The sequence below is a fragment of the Hemitrygon akajei genome, chromosome 15 (assembly GCF_048418815.1).
Source record: "Hemitrygon akajei chromosome 15, sHemAka1.3, whole genome shotgun sequence".
Classification (NCBI taxonomy): domain Eukaryota; kingdom Metazoa; phylum Chordata; class Chondrichthyes; order Myliobatiformes; family Dasyatidae; genus Hemitrygon; species Hemitrygon akajei.
The window spans coordinates 46,214,346-46,232,840 of record NC_133138.1 but is presented as its reverse complement, the minus strand read 5'-3'; the positions used below and the strand labels follow the sequence as shown (position 1 = coordinate 46,232,840).

General features: G+C 41.4%; 1 protein-coding gene across 1 annotated transcript in view; it reads right to left on the bottom strand.

The window, feature by feature from the left end:
- Window positions 1-4,263: 4,263 nt before the first annotated feature.
- Window positions 4,264-18,495, bottom strand: part of LOC140739308 (testican-1-like) — a 463,661-nt gene continuing 449,429 nt past the window's right edge. Inside the window, exons 11-12 of the mRNA XM_073067476.1 lie at window positions 15,542-15,679; window positions 4,264-4,571 (exon numbers count right to left, since the gene is read on the bottom strand). Of these exons, the coding sequence (XP_072923577.1) occupies window positions 4,396-4,571; window positions 15,542-15,679 (314 nt within the window). The 3' untranslated portion in view covers window positions 4,264-4,395. The remainder of the gene's footprint in view (window positions 4,572-15,541; window positions 15,680-18,495) is intronic.

Genomic DNA, 18,495 nt, shown 5'->3' with positions numbered 1-18,495 from the left:
ACAATTAAACCTCTGATGAGATTTCAGAAGTCACCTGAGCACCTGGGGGAGATTTACATGATCACATGGAGAATGTACCAACTCCACTTATCAGCCTCTGAGGTGGGGATTGAACCCACAATACTGAGCAGCTGGTAGCTGTACAGAGTATTCCGCCATAGCACCACCCTCTGGAAAATTCTCACCACCTCAGCTTTGTCTTGTGTTGAAGCTGTCAAGGTTAGTTCAGTGCATCTGAATGTCACTGACATTCGTATGTTATTGGAAAACTTTCACAATTAGATTATTATTAAATATTTCTTTAAAAATCACCTAAAATGCATTTAAGTAGTATTTGCAACAAAGTGCAACTTGCTTTTCCTAACCTTTCTTTGTAGTTGCAGATTTGCCCTTGAAATATTAAATTGCAGATCTGAAAGCAGAATTGCAAGATTCCTCGTGGAGTCCAGTGAGTCTGTGTGGAGATAGCCAGCAAAACTCAACCAGTAAGTTTAGAGACTTCCAGATTTATGGGGGAGACCAGACTTTGCCAACACTTACGCAGGTAAATGGCAGCAGTCTGGTGCACAAGTGCCAACAAAAACCATCCCTCAATAAAATCAATTCACCAGACATCGCTTGTGAAGATGGTATTAACAGTCAATTCTACAAGTCTGAGCTTTAACAAATTCTAACTTATTTTTGTGATCAAATTCCTTACATTATATCTTCGCTTACAACAAGTTATTAATCAAAACAAAAAAATCAGTACAATTACAATTTGAATTTAATCTCTGACCTAAACGAATGAAACTCAATAGCTTGTTAAATGCTGGGAATCTGTTTCTTTGTAAGTACACACAATTAAAATTGTGTCACCTGAGGAAGCTTATCTTAGAAATTCTGGAGTAATTAATTTAAATAAATTAACAGGAAAAAGCTAGAAGTTGCAACATACTAAAGTTCAAGGAGTGACTGAACATAGTGGTGAAGCTTGGATGCAAGGAAGAGATGAGCTCTTGGTTGTTCATTGGTTAGGACAGACTGAAGAAGAGCAAAATCACCACTGGAAGACCAGGGAAGGAAACTACACAGTAAACTGCAGGGGCTACGCGGGAAATGCTGGCTGAATGGGAATGGTATCTTCAGAAAGCCAGTGCAGTGTCAGAAGAGTTTCACTGGGTATTTTTTTTATTTCAACAGAGTAGACAGCTGAGGGATTCCTTAGAGCAAGACTTGCAGTGCTCCTCAGGGTATCAGCTGAGGGATTCCTTAGAGCAAGACTTGCAGTGCTGCTCAGGGTATCAGATGCGGGATTCCTTAGAGCAAGACTTGCAGTGCTCCTCAGGGTATCAGCTGAGGGATTCCTTAGAGCAAGACTTGCAGTGCTCCTCAGGGTATCAGCTGAGGGATTCCTTAGAGCAAGACTTGCAGTGCTGCTCAGGGTATCAGCTGAGGGATTCCTTAGAGCAAGACTTGCAGTGCTGCTCAGGGTATCAGCTGAGGGATTCCTTAGAGCAAGACTTGCAGTGCTCCTCAGGGTATCAGCTGAGGGATTCCTTAGAGCAAGACTTGCAGTGCTGCTCAGGGTATCAGATGCGGGATTCCTTAGAGCAAGACGCAGTGCTCCTCAGGGTATCAGATGCGGGATTCCTTAGAGCAAGACTTGCAGTGCTGCTCAGGGTATCAGCTGAGGGATTCCTTAGAGCAAGACTTGCAGTGCTGCTCAGGGTATCAGCTGAGGGATTCCTTAGAGCAAGACTTGCAGTGCTGCTCAGGGTATCAGATGCGGGATTCCTTAGAGCAAGACGCAGTGCTCCTCAGGGTATCAGATGCGGGATTCCTTAGAGCAAGACTTGCAGTGCTGCTCAGGGTATCAGCTGAGGGATTCCTTAGAGCAAGACTTGCAGTGCTCCTCAGGGTATCAGCTGAGGGATTCCTTAGAGCAAGACTTGCAGTGCTCCTCAGGGTATCAGCTGAGGGATTCCTTAGAGCAAGACTTGCAGTGCTGCTCAGGGTATCAGATGCGGGATTCCTTAGAGCAAGACTTGCAGTGCTCCTCGGTATCAGATGCGGGATTCCTTAGAGCAAGACTTGCAGTGCTGCTCAGGGTATCAGATGCGGGATTCCTTAGAGCAAGACTTGCAGTGCTCCTCGGTATCAGATGCGGGATTCCTTAGAGCAAGACTTGCAGTGCTCCTCAGGGTATCAGATGCGGGATTCCTTAGAGCAAGACTTGCAGTGCTGCTCAGGGTATCAGCTGAGGGATTCCTTAGAGCAAGACTTGCAGTGCTGCTCAGGGTATCAGCTGAGGGATTCCTTAGAGCAAGACTTGCAGTGCTCCTCAGGGTATCAGCTGAGGGATTCCTTAGAGCAAGACTTGCAGTGCTGCTCAGGGTATCAGCTGAGGGATTCCTTAGAGCAAGACTTGCAGTGCTCCTCAGGGTATCAGATGCCACCGTAGCCCCTGTTTAGTGCCAAACTAAACATACCAAATGCTTTCTGTTTTGAGGAATCCTAAATTCCAGTGACAAAGAAGTTTACATTTATCCTGCCAGAGAAGAAAGCACACAATGCCAGAAAATACGAAGCTACAACAAAATGGGGGTTTATTGTCTGTGGGGAGAAAATAAGGGGATCTTTGTGCTGTCTGTGGGATGTTTTACTATTTCACTGCAATCTTCAATCCCTGCCTGAACCAATTTAAATATTGAAGATATATAAAAGTGAAGAAGAAAAATTACTAGTTCAGGCAAGGCAAAATTAGTAGTATTGTTTTTACTTCTCCCGGAAGCAGACGGCCAAGAGATAGCAGATATCTTTATTAAGGAGTAAATCATTACTCTCTTCTTCTTCATTTAGAGCACTGACCACCACAGACTGCCGTTTTCCCTTTTGTTCACAATAAAGATGGCATGGTTCTCATGGAAGAATTGATTTAATTAAACCCCACAATGATTATTGTTATTTTGCTCTTTAGAAATAATACAGCGTATGCACCTCAAAGCCTCTCACGAGTGGCTGGAAAAACTGAAAAGTTATTTTGGTGGTCACTGATCTGAAACATGAACTTGGTTTTCTCTACGGACACTGCATGACTATCTCCACCATTTTTAGCTTTTATTTGTGGCCGAAAGTCGGTGAAGATGAATGGATTTTACATTCCTGCGAAATTAGGACAACTTTTCGACTTGAGTATGCAGAGGGTCACCATTCATTTGCAGAGGGGATAACTAAGAAAACATTTAAATTAATGTAAAAATAATAAGAAAACAGCAGGAAGATCCGTGATTCCAGGTAAGAACTGGATCAGTGCATCGTTCTCAGCAATTCTCTTTAAATATAATGGTTTATAAAAAAGAATGCAGAATTCACTGGAAGAGGCCCCAAGCATTAGAATCTCTGAGAGTGTGAGGAAGGACAAAACCAGTTTCACTCTTGACCTTTCCCTAGCAATCTCTGCCTTTTGTATAATTAGGATTGGATGATAGAATTCCTGTATTGTGGCACCAATAATATAATTAAGATTACTATGAAATGATTTGTAGGCATTAATACCGTAAAGGTGAATAGAATTCTTCATCAGCCTTCTCTGAAACTGAATTGAATTACTGATTCACCAGCAGTTCTTAGCTCTCCTGTGTGAACATTTTGAGTTACTCCTTCTAAAACTGGGGACAGTATCTCTGATTTTTCTTTTGCATATGCACAAAAGTCACTTAAACTTTATGGCTTTAATTATTATTTTATGCCATTTGAAAATAATGCCTTTCAGATGTCCAAATTTACGTGATACTTATTTATCAGAATAGAATGCCGGCCATATACTATACCATCCAGTCTCTATGTTTTACTGTCTTGCAGCTCAAAGTGATTCTTCCTTGAACTACAGGGTCCTGGCTACAATGATGCATTTTGATATGGTGAAGTAATGGTGAGGTTTCATGCTTACTAACATAAATGAATGCAAATAATACTTGCCAATTAAAACAAACTAAGTAAATATCACAGTTAAAATAAATTTCTGCTGCGATTGTATTTTTCGATGCCTAGGAATTGATGTTAAGAAGGCTCCATAGTTTAGGTTTAAATTCCCTTTAAAAAAAACACTGCATGTTAAAGGTTAGATAAGCTGAGTGGATTTCATTGTACTGCTCATTTCCAGGAGAATCTGAACAACTTTTCTGAACACTATTTTTCTTTTGTGGAGATACACAGTCAAAATGTAATTTGCTACTGAGCATGCTCAACAGAGTTACTAAATGGTTTCCAGTTAGATCAACATTTTATAAGTTATTTTGTTTATTTTATCTCAGATGCAACACTTCCTCAGTACTGTGGACGAACTGAGGTTAAGAATGAACTTGAGCAGAGTGCAAAATATGACAGTTCTGGGGAGCAATACAATAAATACAACTACCAAATATAACCAATGTCATCATCTTTGTCATCTTCACTATCTTCATCATCTTCATTGCCTCCACCTCCTGGTACTTTCTCTTCCTTCTGAATTTCTCTTTCATCTTCCTGATCATCGGTCAAAACATGGGGCCCACCACTGCCAAAGTCACCAGAAGTCTCCTGATCTTCTTCTGAAAGCAAAAGAACATAGATCTCTCTGTGTTTTTATTGACATCAAAATGAGTTTGATATTAGCCTGGAAAGTTTCACAGTGATCATTTCCATAATTCTATTCAGCTCATTGAAAATATGTCCCTAAACTAATGCACACCAGAAGAATGAGCAAGTTCATTATCTTACCATCTCTTTGAACATTTCATCCTGAATGTATTCTCACCACTTTTCAAAGAATAATTTATCTCTTTTTTCCAACTAGCTAGGTTTTGCACTGGTCCAAAATTAAATTTCATTCCATACATGCGTGCCTGGAAAATTGGATGGGCCAAATTTCGTGGACTTAAGCATGGTAGTGTTCGATGCTATCTGTCATTTAGATCCCCTGCAGAAATTTCATATTGAAATGGACATTATAAAGTTTTTTAGATCAGGAAACATATACAGTTGCTGTCAAAACAGTGCTGATTTTAATGCTCCTGCTGATAGTTTTCTGTGCAGCTATCACACAAGTTCTCAGTCTTTTAAATTCACAGTCACCACTGAAACCAGGCAGTTGCAGGGAAGGTGAAGGGAGCTCCATGGTTATCTGAAAAATATAATGAAGGGTTTTCTTGCCAGCAGCTTTGTGCGCGTGGGGTGAAAATGTTGGATTGTAAGGGAGCACACCTGCCAGAACCTGGGAAAACGTGGCACAAGATGATTCATGTGGTCCCCTAAAGAAGTGAGCATCTTGGAAGTGTGGAGCATACTGTAAGAAATTTCATTATTTCATAAGCTGAACCAAGATCACTGCTCAGACTGCTCATGTGAATCTGCACATCAGACAATCACACTAACTGTTAATGACAAACTTTACCTCGCCCTCGCTCAATACAGCCTTCAGAGAGAGGATAATGAAAAGGTTAATCAATTTCTTTATCTTTTCCATTGCTAATACAGAGGAGGGCATCTTCTATGCATAAATTCAGCTTTTCTAGAAAGAGGAGAAACCTACATAAACTCAGCTTTTCTAGAAAGAGGAGAAACCTACATAAACTCAGCTTTTCTAGAAAGAGGAGAAACCTACATAAACTCAGCTTCTCAACAGAAGAAGGAAGTTATTCCCTTGGCCTAAAACAAGAGGGATTTTGAGGTCCAAGCAACCTCCAGATCACAGAGTATTAGAAATCTGCCAGGTATGCTCACTAACACTTTTTTGTTTTAGTAACTAATTTTCTTTTGATTGGAGCTGTAGAATAATTCCTTGCTACTCTGAGCTGCTCTGTCAGATTTGGATGTTTTAAGCTCAGCTTGTAATCATATCCATCCTCTGCTTCTGCAAGGTATCATGAGCAGTGCCATTCCAGTCTAAGCAGAAGTTTGCATAGCACAGGGAACTAGAGAGAAGACGTGACAGACGAGGGGAAAGATAATTCTTACAGACCGTGGTAACCCTGATCTTACAGTCGGTGCTGTAAAACATTGCAGTAACTGTGATGCCATTGTGCCACCCCCCGTAGATTTGTAAATCTACAGATAAAGTACATAAAAGTGAGATTACCAAATGTTTACAAATTGAGAAAGGAGAATTTATATTGAAGAATAAGAAAATAGCAACTTAAAGAAACACTTGGTCTGTCTTTAGATATATCAGTAAAACCTCCTTGAAATAATAGAGCTCAGCATTACAGCATGAATGTGGAGTTAGAACACAGAACAATACAGCGCAGTACAGGCCCTTCAGCCCACAATGTTGTGCCGACCCTTAAACCCTGCCTCCCATATAACCCTCCACCTTAAATTCCTCCATATACCTGTCTAGTAGTCTCTTAAATTTCACTAGTATATCTGCCTCCACTACTGACTCAGGCAGTGCATTCCACGCACCAACCACTCTGAGTAAAAAACCTTCCTCTAATATCCCCCTTGAACTTCCCTCCCCTTACCTTAAAGCCATGTCCTCTTGTATTGAGCAGTGGTGCCCTGGAGAAGAGGCGCTGGCTGTCCACTCTGTCTATTCCTCTTAATATCTTGTACACCTCTATCATGTCTCCTCTCATCCTCCATCTCTCCAAAGAGTAAAGCCCTAGCTCCCTTAATCTCTGATCATAATGCATACTCTCTAAACCAGGCAGCAACCTGGTAAATCTCCTCTGTACCCTTTCCAATGCTTCCACATCCTTCCCGTAGTGAGGTGACCAGAACTGGACACAGTACTCCAAGTGTGGCCTAACCAGAGTTTTATAGAGCTGCATAATTACCTCGTGACTCTTAAACTCTATCCCTCGACTTATGAAAGCTAACACTCCATAAGATTTCTTAACTACCCTATCTACCTGTGAGGCAACTTTCAGGGATCTGTGGACATGTACGCCCAGATCCCTCTGCTCCTCCACACTTCCAAGTATCCTGCCATTTACTTTGTACTCTGCCTTGGAGTTTATCCTTCCAAAATGTACCACCTCACACTTCTCTGGGTTGAACTCCATCTGCCACTTGTCAGCTCACTTCTGCATCCTGTCAATGTCTCTCTGCAATCTTCAACAATCCTCTACACTATCTACAACACCACCAACCTTTGTGTCGTCTGCAAACTTGCCAACCCACCCTCCTACCCTTACATCCAGGTCATTAATAAAAATCACAAAAAGCAGAGGTCCCAGAACCAATCCTTGTGGAACACCACTAGTCACAACCCTCCAATCCAAATGTACTCCCTCCACCACGACCCTCTGCTTTCTGCAGGCAAGCCAATGCTGAATCCACCTGGCCCAACTTCCCTGGATCCCATGCCTTCTGACTTTCTGAATAAGCCTACAGTGTGGTACCTTGTCAAATGCCTTACTAAAATCCATGTGGTTCACATCCACTGCACTACCCTCATCTACATGCCTGGTCACCTCCTCAAAGAACTCTATCAGGCTTGTTAGACATGATCTTCCCTTCACAAAGCCATGCTGACTCTCCCTCATCAGACCATGATTCTCTAAATGCCCATAGATTCTGTCTCTAAGAATCTTTTCCAACAGCTTTCCCACCACAGACGTAAGGCTCACTGGTCTATAATCACCCGGACCATCCCTACTACCTTTTTTGAACAAGGGGACAACATTCGCCTCCCTCCAATCCTCTGGTACCATTCCTGTGGACAAAGAGGACATAAAGGTCCTAGCCAGAGGCTCAGCAATCTCTTCGCTGGCCTCGTGGAGCAGCCTGCAGTTGAAGGGAATTCTCATTTGTTCAAAAAGTATTGGAAGAATTAATGCATTGGAAAGGCCTAGGATCTAATGATCGATATCCGAAGTTCAAAAAAGCTGGCTGTGAAGCTAACACTCAAGGTTATCTTCCAAGCTTCCAGAGCATCTGGGTAGATTCCACATCGTGTGGATTAGCAAATGTAAATCCACTTGACAGGAATGGTGTTGAGTCCTAAAGAAAGTGAGGCTGTAGCAATAGTAATGGAAAACAAGGAGAAAGTAGATGAGTTAAGAATTTCAGAATTGGAATCAGGTTTAATATCACTGGCATACATTGTGAAATTTATTGTTTTGCAGCAACAGCACAGTGCAATACAGAATAATTAAATAAGTAAGTAGTGCAAAAGTGAGCAAAAACAGTGAGGTTGTGTACATTGGTTCATTTTCCATTCGGAAATCTCACAGCAGAGGGGAAAAGGCTGTTCTTCAAATGCTGAGTGTGTATTTTCAGGCTCCTATACCTCCTGCTTGATGGTAGCAATGAGAAGAGGGCATATCCTTGGTGACGGGTGTCCTTATGCTGGATACTGCCTTTGAGGCTTTGCCTTTTAGAGATGTCCTTGATGCTATACCAAGTTATACTTTGGTGACATACCAAGTCTCTTCAAACTCCTAATGAACTATAGCTGCAGTTGAGCCTTCTTTGCAATTGCATCAATATATTGGGCTCGAGGTAGATCCTCAGAGATATTGACACCCAGGAACTTGGAATTATTCACCACTTCCACTATTGATGCATCAATGAGGATTGATGTGTGTTTCCTTCCTGAAGTCCACAATCAATTCCTTGGTTGTAGTGATGTTGAGTGCAAGGCTGTTGTTGCGACACCACTCACCCAGCTGATCTATCTCACTCCTGTATGCCTCCTCATCACCATCTGAAATACTGTCAACAATGGTTGTGCCTCAGCAAATGTTTGGATGGCATTTCAGCTGTGCCTAGCCACACATGTCATAGGTATAGAGAGAGTATTTTGCGTCAGAGTTCACAGTAGAGAATCCCAGAAATAGTTGTAGATTGGGAATTACGAGGGAGGGTGAAAATTAGAAAAATACCAGCAAAGTTGTTGGAGGTGCAGACTGACACGGTTCTAGGCCCTTTTAAATGAAGTAGTTAGTGAGATAGTTGAGCTTGCGGTTTTAACTTCTAATTTTCTAGAATTCTCTAGGTTTAGTAGGTCCCACTAGATTGGAAAATAGCACATGTAACTTTATGCAAATTGTTTATCAGCTGGAAAGTTGGGGAGAACAATCCAGATGAAAGTTAATCTTGACAAGTAAGAGGTGATGTATTTTGGTAGGACATACACAGTAAATGGAGAGGGTCCAAGGCAATAGTTTCCTGAAAGGGGCAGCACAGGTAAAGGATCATGTTACAGCTTCATAAAACTTTGCCGAGGTTACAGCTGAAATCGTGTGTACAATTGTTGCCACCTGATGGGAAGACTGCAACTTCACTGAAGAAGGGGCAGAGGAAATTGTACCAGGATGTTGCCTCGATCAGAACACTTACAGCTTATAAGGACTGACTGGATGAGCTGTATTTACTTTGTACATGAAGTGAGGAGCTTGAGGGGTAACTGACAGAGGTATACAAATTAGTAAGTTTAGTGGGTTTCCTTGGTGGGGTATGTAAAACAAGAGGGTATTGATGCAAGTTGAGAGTGTTAAATGCTCACAGTTTGAACACGGGACAGTGGGGGTGATGTTATGTCACGTGATGGCATGTTCTGAACGGTATTTAAACGAAGCCCGTGATCTGTGACGCAGTTTCTCATTTTTATTTTTGTGCAACTTTGTTGTTGCTGGTCGGAGGTGTGGAGGCTCCACCGGTTTTGTTTGTTGAATGTTTATTTTTCCCTTACAGTCCAGTATCGGAGAGTGAAGGCATTACCGGAGTTATCCGAGTTCAAAGGATTGGATAAAGTTAATGTTGTTCAGCGTTTTGGGGAATGTTAGACCTTTGTGACTTCATTCAGGAATTGCGACATGCACATTTGAGTTGAACCCCTGCAAGGTTGGGAAGGTTTGTGCAGTGACCACCCTCCAGTCAAAGGTCAGTTCCTTTTATTTCCTCGTGATTTCTTCGAACAAGGCATCTCTCAGCTGTGGGATCGGCAGATTCGTCATTACTTCGAAGGAATCCTCGTTTCAGGGAAGTCTCTCCTTAATGACTGTATAAATAGAACCATAGAACATTACAGCACAAAATCACATGGATTTTTGAATTTACCACTTTAAGTGATAAAATTGGTCCTCTTGAAGATCAGAGTGGTCAGCTATGTATGGAACCAAAAGAAATGGGGGAGATCTTAAATGGGTTTTTTGCATCTGTATTTACTAAGGAAACTGGCATGGAGTCAGTGGAAATAAGGCAAACAAGTAGTGAGGTCATGGAACCTACACAGATTGAAGAGGAGGAGGTGCTTGCTATCTTGAGGCAAATCAAAGTAGATGAATCCCCAGGACCTGACAGGGTATTCCCTTGGAGCTTGAAGGAGACTAGTGTTGAAATTGCAGGGGCCCTGGCAGATATATTTAAAATGTTGGTATTTACGGGTGAGGTGCCAGAGGATTGGAGGATAGCTCATGTTGTTCCGTTGTTTAAAAAAGGCTGTAAAGGTAATCCAGGAAATTATAGGCCGGTAAGCTTGACGTCGGTAGTAGGTAAATTATTGGAAGGAGTACTAAGAGATAAGATCTACAAGTATTTAGATAGACAGGGACTTATTAGGGAGAGTCAACACGACTTTGTGCGTGGTAGGTCATGTTTAACAAATCTATTAGAGCTTTTCGAGGAGGTTACAAGGTAAGTAGATGAAGGGAAGGCAGTGGATGTTGTCTACATGGACTTCAGTAAGACCTTTGACAAGGTCCTGCATGGGAGCCTAGTTAGGAAGGTTCAGTCTCTAGGTATACATGGAGAGGTAGTAAATTGGATTAGACATTGGCTCAATGGAAGAAGCCAGAGAGTGGTAGTGGAGGATTGCTTCTCTGAGTGGAGGCCTGTGACTAGTGGTGGGTCCATTGTTATTTGTCATCTATATCAATGATCTGGATGATAATGTGGTAAATTGGATCAGCAGATTTGCTGATGATACAAAGATTGGAGGTGTAGTGGACTGTGAGGAAGGCTTTTAAAGCTTGCAGAGGGATCTGAACCAGCTGGAAAAATGGGCTGAAAAATGGCAGATGGAGTTTAATGCAGACAGGTGTGAGGTATTGCACTTTGGAAGGAAAAACCAAGGTAGAACATACAAGGTAAATGGTAGGGCACTGAGGAGTGCAGTAGAACAGAGGGATCTGGGAATACAGATAGAAAATTCCCTAAAAGTGGCATCACAGGTAGATGGGGTAGTAGTGAGAGCTTTTGGTACATTGGCCTTTATAAATCAAAGTATTGAGTATAAGAGTTGGAATGTTATGGTGAGATTGTATAAGGCATTGGTGAGGCCGAATTTGGAGTATTGTGCACAGTTGTGGTCACCGAATTACAGGAAGGATATCAATAAGGTTGAAAGAGTGCAGAGAAGGTTTACAAGGATGTTGCCCAGACTTGAGAAACTGAGTTACCGAGAAAGGTTGAATAGGTTAGGACTTTATTCCCTGGAGCGTAGAAGAATGAGGGGAGACTTGATAGAGGTATATAAAATTATGACGGGTATAGATGGAGTGAATGTAAGCAGGCGTTTTCCACTGAGGCTAGGGGAGAAAAAAACCAGAGGACATGGGTTAAGGGTGAAGGGGGAAAAGTTTAAAGGGAATATTGGGGGGGGGTCTTCTTCACACAGAGAGTGGTGGGAGTGTGGAATGAGCTGCCAGATGAAGTGGTAAATGCGGGCTCACTTTAAACATTTAAGAAAAACTTGGACAGGTACATGGATGAGAGGTGTATGGAGGGATATGGGCCAGGTGCAGGTCAGTGGGACTAGGCAGAAAAATGGTTCGGCACAGCCAAGAAGGGCCAAAAGGCCTGTTTCTGTGCTGTAATGTTCTATGGTTCTAAGACTGTGCTTGGATGAGAACTCATTAAGAACAGTTTCTAAGTTTGACTATTTGTTAGATATTGCCGCCTAACTGTTAACTTCTGGTTAAGTTAGTCGTTTGTTGACTTTTCAATGTTCTTGAGCAGAGGTTAAAAGATTTTGGGATTTGTTTATAAACCTTGTCTCAGTTTCATATAGATTGGTGCTGCATTCGTAACAAGAGGAAGGAGGTTTAGAGGTGATAGGAGGGGGTATTTTTCCACACTATCAATGGCTAAAATCTGGAACATGTTACCTTAGGTGACCGTAGAGACAGGTACTCACAGTTAAGAAGCATCCAGAGAAGCAGTTGAATTACTAGGGCACAGAAGGCTATGGACGAGTTGTGAGAAAAGGGGACCAATGCAGACAACTACTATGGGTGTGTGGACATGCTGGGTTGAAGAATCTGTGTATGCTGTTGTGACTCCATTTCTAAAATGGGAAGGAGACAAAGGAGGAAGGTAACATTTGCCAGTGAGGAAAATTTTCAGTGGTTCGGGGCGGTTAGGGAAATTAGACGAAGTAAATATGGTTAATTAGAAGCTCATGGAATAAGAGGTAAAGTATTGGTGCGGACACAAAACTGGCTGGCTGACAGGAAACAACAGTCTTGAATTGGTTTTATTCTGGTTGGCAAAACATTTGATGCATTGCAGGAGGCTTAACCGTGAGGTTTAGTTACTAACTTTACTGCTAATGCCTAGTGGGCAAGGCATCAGACTAGTAACCTGAAGGTCACTGGTTCGAGCCTCAGCTGAGGCAGCGTGTTTGTGTCCTCGAGCAAGGCACTTAACAACACATTGCTCTGCGAAGGCACCGGTGCCAAGCTGTATGGGTCCTAGTGCCCTTCCCTTGGACAACGTCGGTGGTGTGGAGAGGGGAAGGCCTGCAGCTTGGGCAACTGCCGGTCTCCCATACAACCCTGCCCAGGCCTGCGCCCTGGAAACTCCAGGCACAGATCCATGGTCTCTCAAGACCAACGGATGCCACACACACAGTTAGGTGGAAAATAAATTGTGAAGAGGGCATTAAGATACTGCAAAGTGGATAAAGATCCGGTAAAAAGAGTATAACATTAGGAAATAGGAAACTGTCCATTTTGTCAGGTAATATTATTTTAAAAGAAAGGTTATCCCAATAGTGAGAGATTGCAGAAGGATCTGGGTACTCTACATCATTTACAGGAAGGCTCATATGCAGGTACAGTTATTAGTTATGAATGTTTATAGAATATCGCTTAGAGCTGGTGAATAGTATAAAGTAGGGAGTTTATGCTTCAGTTATATCAGGCACTGGTGAAACCACATCTGGAGTGTGTGTACAGTATTAGTCTCCTGATTGAAAAAAGATGTTAAATGTATTGGAAGGAGTTCAGAGAAGGTTTAAGAGACTAATACATGAAATGAATCGATTGTCTTATTAGAAAGATTGGATCCGCTAGGAGTTTAGGAAAGTGAAATGATGTATTCTGTTGTAGGAAAATCTAGAAACATGAGCCAGTGTTTTAAAATAAGTGATCGTCTATTGAAAATGCAGATGAAATGAAATCACTTTCTCTCACAGGGTCATGAGCCTTTGGAACTCTATTTCTTCCCCCCTTCTTGGAATATTTTAAGGCATTGGTGAAAATATTCCTGACAATCAAGGGGAAAAATGGTCATCATCTGATTATCTGGTGAAGTCACCTTGAGGAGATGAATGGTCAACTCCTGTTTCTGGTCATATTTTTGATGCAATATTTAAGAGAGCAGGGGAAGAGAAAGCAATTATAGGAAAGTTTTATACAATCTATTAAAGTGGCAGTAACAGGGATCGGGTAAGTCAATGTGGATTTAAAGGAAATCATGTTTGGCTATCCAGTTGAAAGCTTTATTTGAATTGTATCCAGCAGAATTGATGAGGGAAAAGTGTGAATGTGCTATGTATGGATCTACAGAAAGCTTTCAGTGTGTCAGTAAACAGAACAAAAACACAAAACAGTATGAATAAATGGGTCATTTTCAGATTTGCTGCCTATAAGCACTGTGGTGTCAGAGAGATCAGTGCTAAACTCAGACATGGGATGGTGTGAAACCAAAGTCCTGAAGCAGTGTGCTAAGCAGCTGTGTGGAGTTCACCAGTGCGTTTTCAATCTGACTCTCAGTCTGGAAAGGGTCCTGATTGTGTGGAAAACATCATGTGTGGTCCCAATACCCAAGAAGAGCCGACTGAAAGTCTTGAATACCGTCTTATGGTCCTGACCTCACACATCATGAAGACCCTGGACAAGCTGGTCCTGGCTCACCTCCGACCCCTGCTCAGATAAGCCCTCAATCCCCTGCAGTTTGCCTACTAGGAGCACACTGGAGTCGATGATGCTCTCATCCATCGGCTGGGGACAGCTTCCCCCGCAATGAGGGCTGTGTGGTATTGGAGGCACTTGAGAAATCAAAAACCATGATCGTCACAGTGCTGCCCTGCTTATCCAAATGGGAGTAGGCTCTGTTCAGCAGGTAGATGACACTTCCATTGTATCCTGGCAGACCACAGTTTATGCAGCTTCAGAGCTGTGTGTCAGACATCTCTGTAAGCAGCACCAGTACCCCACAGGGAACTGTATTAGCTCCATTCCTGTTTACCTTGCATACCTTGGACTTGAGATACAACACCGAGTTATATCATCTGCAGAAATTCTCTGATGACTCAGCAATAGTTGGGTGTACAAAGGAAGAATGGGAGGATGAAGACAGGGCCCTGGTGGAGGACTTTGTCAAATGGTGCAAGCTGAATTGGTGGACTTTAGATCTGCACCCAAAGTGCTGTGAATCATTAGAATTCTCTACCGAGAAAGAGTGGCGCAGGCTCAGTCACTGAGAGTATTTCAGACATTCAGCAATAAAGCTTATGATGTCCAAGGAATTGAGGGCTATGAAGTTGATGTAGGAAAGTAGCCTTAATGTAAAAGGTCAGCCATGAATAATGAGGCAGGATCAAGGGCGAAGTGGCCTATTCCAGCTTCCTTCTTTTCCATACTTACTGTATATTAGAAAACTACTGAACATCATGTAAATTTTGATAATGTTATACCAGTAAAATAGCATTGCTGTTTTCAGATTTTTGGTAATCCATTATTTTCTGAACTCAGGAATTCATTGCAAGATGCTTAAGACTGATGGAAAGAACGTAAGATTATTTTAATGAAGTGTTAAATCCACTCCCTTTCAAAATGTGATAAAGTATCAAATTCTTTTGATAAAATATTAAAGAAAAAATGGTTAAGAATTCTTCCTTTACTATCAGCAACAGCAAACGAATCATTAAAAAACTGCCATAGAGGCACACGGCCTTTTTCTCTGATGATCATGTCATTTTGCTTTGGAGCTTCTGTGTTTCTGTTGATCCTCTCGAGTTGTCCGTTTAAGTTCACACCATGAGAGCTTTTAATGATTAATTATACTTTAGTTATTGTGCTTCTCATAAAATGAAATTCTTCAAAGTGTGTGAGTTTGTAACACCAGTAGATTGAGCTCAGTGAGCCATTCCACTGAGTCTGATCAATGAGAACTCTGACCTTGAAGGAAGGTGATAAATCCCTGCATGGTCATTAAACGATTCACACTACAGATTGCTTTATGGCCTGTGGCTGGCAAAGTATTTGAAAAATAATTCATTCCTTTGTCACTTGTTATCTCATGAAAACAGCCTAAATGAGACTTATGCTTTTACTTTGATTGGTCTTACCACAGATCGGAGTTCCTTGTCTGCGTGATCCTATTATTTCATTTCCATATCTGTCAACACACCAACACTGCCCTGTGCTGCTGTGGCATTGGACTGATTTGTAGTATCCATCCTCAGTGCACCTTGGTATAAAGATCCCTGAATTAAGCCACAAACAACAAACAATGTTCAGTTTAACTTCTCTAAAACTTATTACATCATGTAATTGTTTGTATTTATCACTTTCATGTAACATTGCACACTGTCTTCGAGTAAAGAAAGAGATCGATTGTCAGGCAAGAGAAAATGACCAAAGGCACAATCAGAGGCAATAATTTGAATTGTACAAAAAATAGGCACTGTTCCTTGATATCTTCAAGGCAGCATCCATCATTAAGTATCCCCACCACCCAGGAATATCCCCTTCACACCGTTACTGTCGGGAAGGAGGTACAGAAACCAGAAGCCAGAAACACAGTGATTCAGCAACAGCTTCTTCCACTCTGCCATCAATTTCTAAACGGACATTGAACCCATGAACACTACCTCACTACTTTTTATTTCTGTTATTTTGCACAACTTATTTTAACTATTTAACAGATATATATATATATTTAATGTAACCTTTTCCACTATTTATCATGGATTTCATTGTACTGCTGTGGTAAAATTTCATGACATATGCTGCTGATGTTAAATCTGAGTTTGATTATGAAAAAAAGCATGAAAACAGTTGGCTCAGGCATCTGTGGTGGAGTGGGCAACCTGGAAAGGTGAGGACATTGCGGCTGGAGAACATTCATTGAGACACCAGAATCTTCGGAATGAATGGTATGTATTGGAGCAAGGAGCTAAAAAAGGTTATAAAGATGATGTTGACAGGGTGAGGATCTGCACGTCAGCTTATGTGGTAGAACAGGTTGGCATGAACTAGCAAAGAGCATACACAGAACCTTGCAGGCTTATTGCACTGAGTAATAGTTGGATTGTTTATTAAAGTTTAGTGATAAGCAAAGCATTAGATGAACTAAATCTGAGTGTTAGTGATGGTGGGAAACAAAACACCATCAAATGTGGCTTACTTGGTTAAGGATCAAATGTCAAATTAACGTTTAGTTCAGGGTTAAGCAGCACACTGAGGTTGCACATCTGAACATATTACCAGAAAAGAAGATAGAATCAGTTTCTGACACTAAGTAGAAAAATAAAAGCTATGCTTGTTTATTATTGTCACCTGTACTGAGCTACAGTGAAAGACTTTGTTTCGCATGCTATGTATACAGATCATTTCATCACATCAGTACATGGGTGTAGTGTACAGGAAAAGCATCAACAGAATATAAAGTGCTACAGTTACAGAGAAGGTGCAGTGCAAGGCAACAGTGAGGTCAGGAGTCCATCTTATTGTACAAAGGGACTGTTACTCTTATAACACAGTGGGGCAGAAGTTGTTCTTGAGCCTGTAACAATGGTTCTTCCAACAGGCAGTCAAACAGCATGACCATGGTCTTGTGATTGGGTTAAAGCAGACAGGTGCAAATGGGTCAAATCAAGAAGGGTACTCTATATTTATGTACAATATTATGGGGAAGGGTCACACATGGAGAGTAGCCTGATTGTAAGCAGAGTTAGGCAGAAGATAAAATGAAAAGCATAAAACTTAGGGTTTTGCAGGATGTAGTACAGAACGAACAGTTGAGGAATGATTAACTACACTGGGATAACTAGTATAGAACCAGAAGAGTGAAGTGGTCTGTAGATGGATTGTGCAGAAAAAGTGGTTGAAATGGACCAAGAAAGCAGAGTCAGATAAAGATCAATAGACTGTCATCGATGAAATTGGCAACAGAGCATTCCACATCACACAGGAGTAACCAGAGCAGACTTTGCGAAGAATTGAATGTATAGAAATTGGGAAGACAGTTTTCATGACAGCAGTAATTTAACAGAGAAATTGAGTATCTGTGTAAATAGATATTGCCTAATAATAATGCATGGTATAATATTTGGCTGGAGGAATTTGTCCAGAAGGCTGAAGGAGCAGTTGATCGCCTCTGATAAGTTCCTTTACAGTTACAATTCTGTTCTTTTCCCCTAAGGCTGTCCACTTGTAAGGGCATCAGTTGTAGGATGCTGTTACCATTATTTATGTAACTCTTTGCAGCAAATATCAGCGTGCATCATAATGAATGAAATCCTCTCCTTTATTTATAGGTAGATACTGTATGTGTATTTCAAAATAGTGATCTGATGTGAAAAACCTTATTCATTACATCTTCCTGACCATCAGGATGCTAAGATTAATGACATCCCTTCTGCTATGAAACTACGATCAACTAATTTAACAGTGACTAAGATCTTGACAGAATACTCAACTGATGTATAAAGGTACCATTCACCAATTCGATGAGCCAACAAAATACTATAGCATAGAATTTTTGCCCATTTACAGATTTCTATGCATGTAAGCTGTTGATAAAGCGTACTTACTTCGGACAGACTGAGTTAGCATTCACTTCCTATCAGAAAACAGACCCGAGTGCAGTTGTGCACAATTTAGCTGATTATTTAAGTGTGTAACCAACACTTGCCGAGCATCAATTACAGACTTAATGGCATAACAGATTGTGCTGCTCCCATTCCTTAACACCTGGCATAAATCTCAGACTTCTTATGTGACCAAAAACCTTCACGGTTCTTTCAATGAATATCCGTGAACGCATCGTGCGTGGACAGCATGGTAGCAGAGTAGTTAACATAAAGCTGTTACAGCACCAACAACACGGGTTCAATTCTGCTGCTCTCTGTAAGGAGTTTGTGTGTTCTCTCCGTGACCATGTGGGTTTCCTCTGGGTGCTCTGGTTTCCTCCCACATTCCAAAGATGTTTCTCCTTACATATTTGGTAAACTTTCCGGGGGCTGTTTGATAACTGGTGCAGAGAGAGAGTTCTTTATGCACTGAAGCTATGCACAAA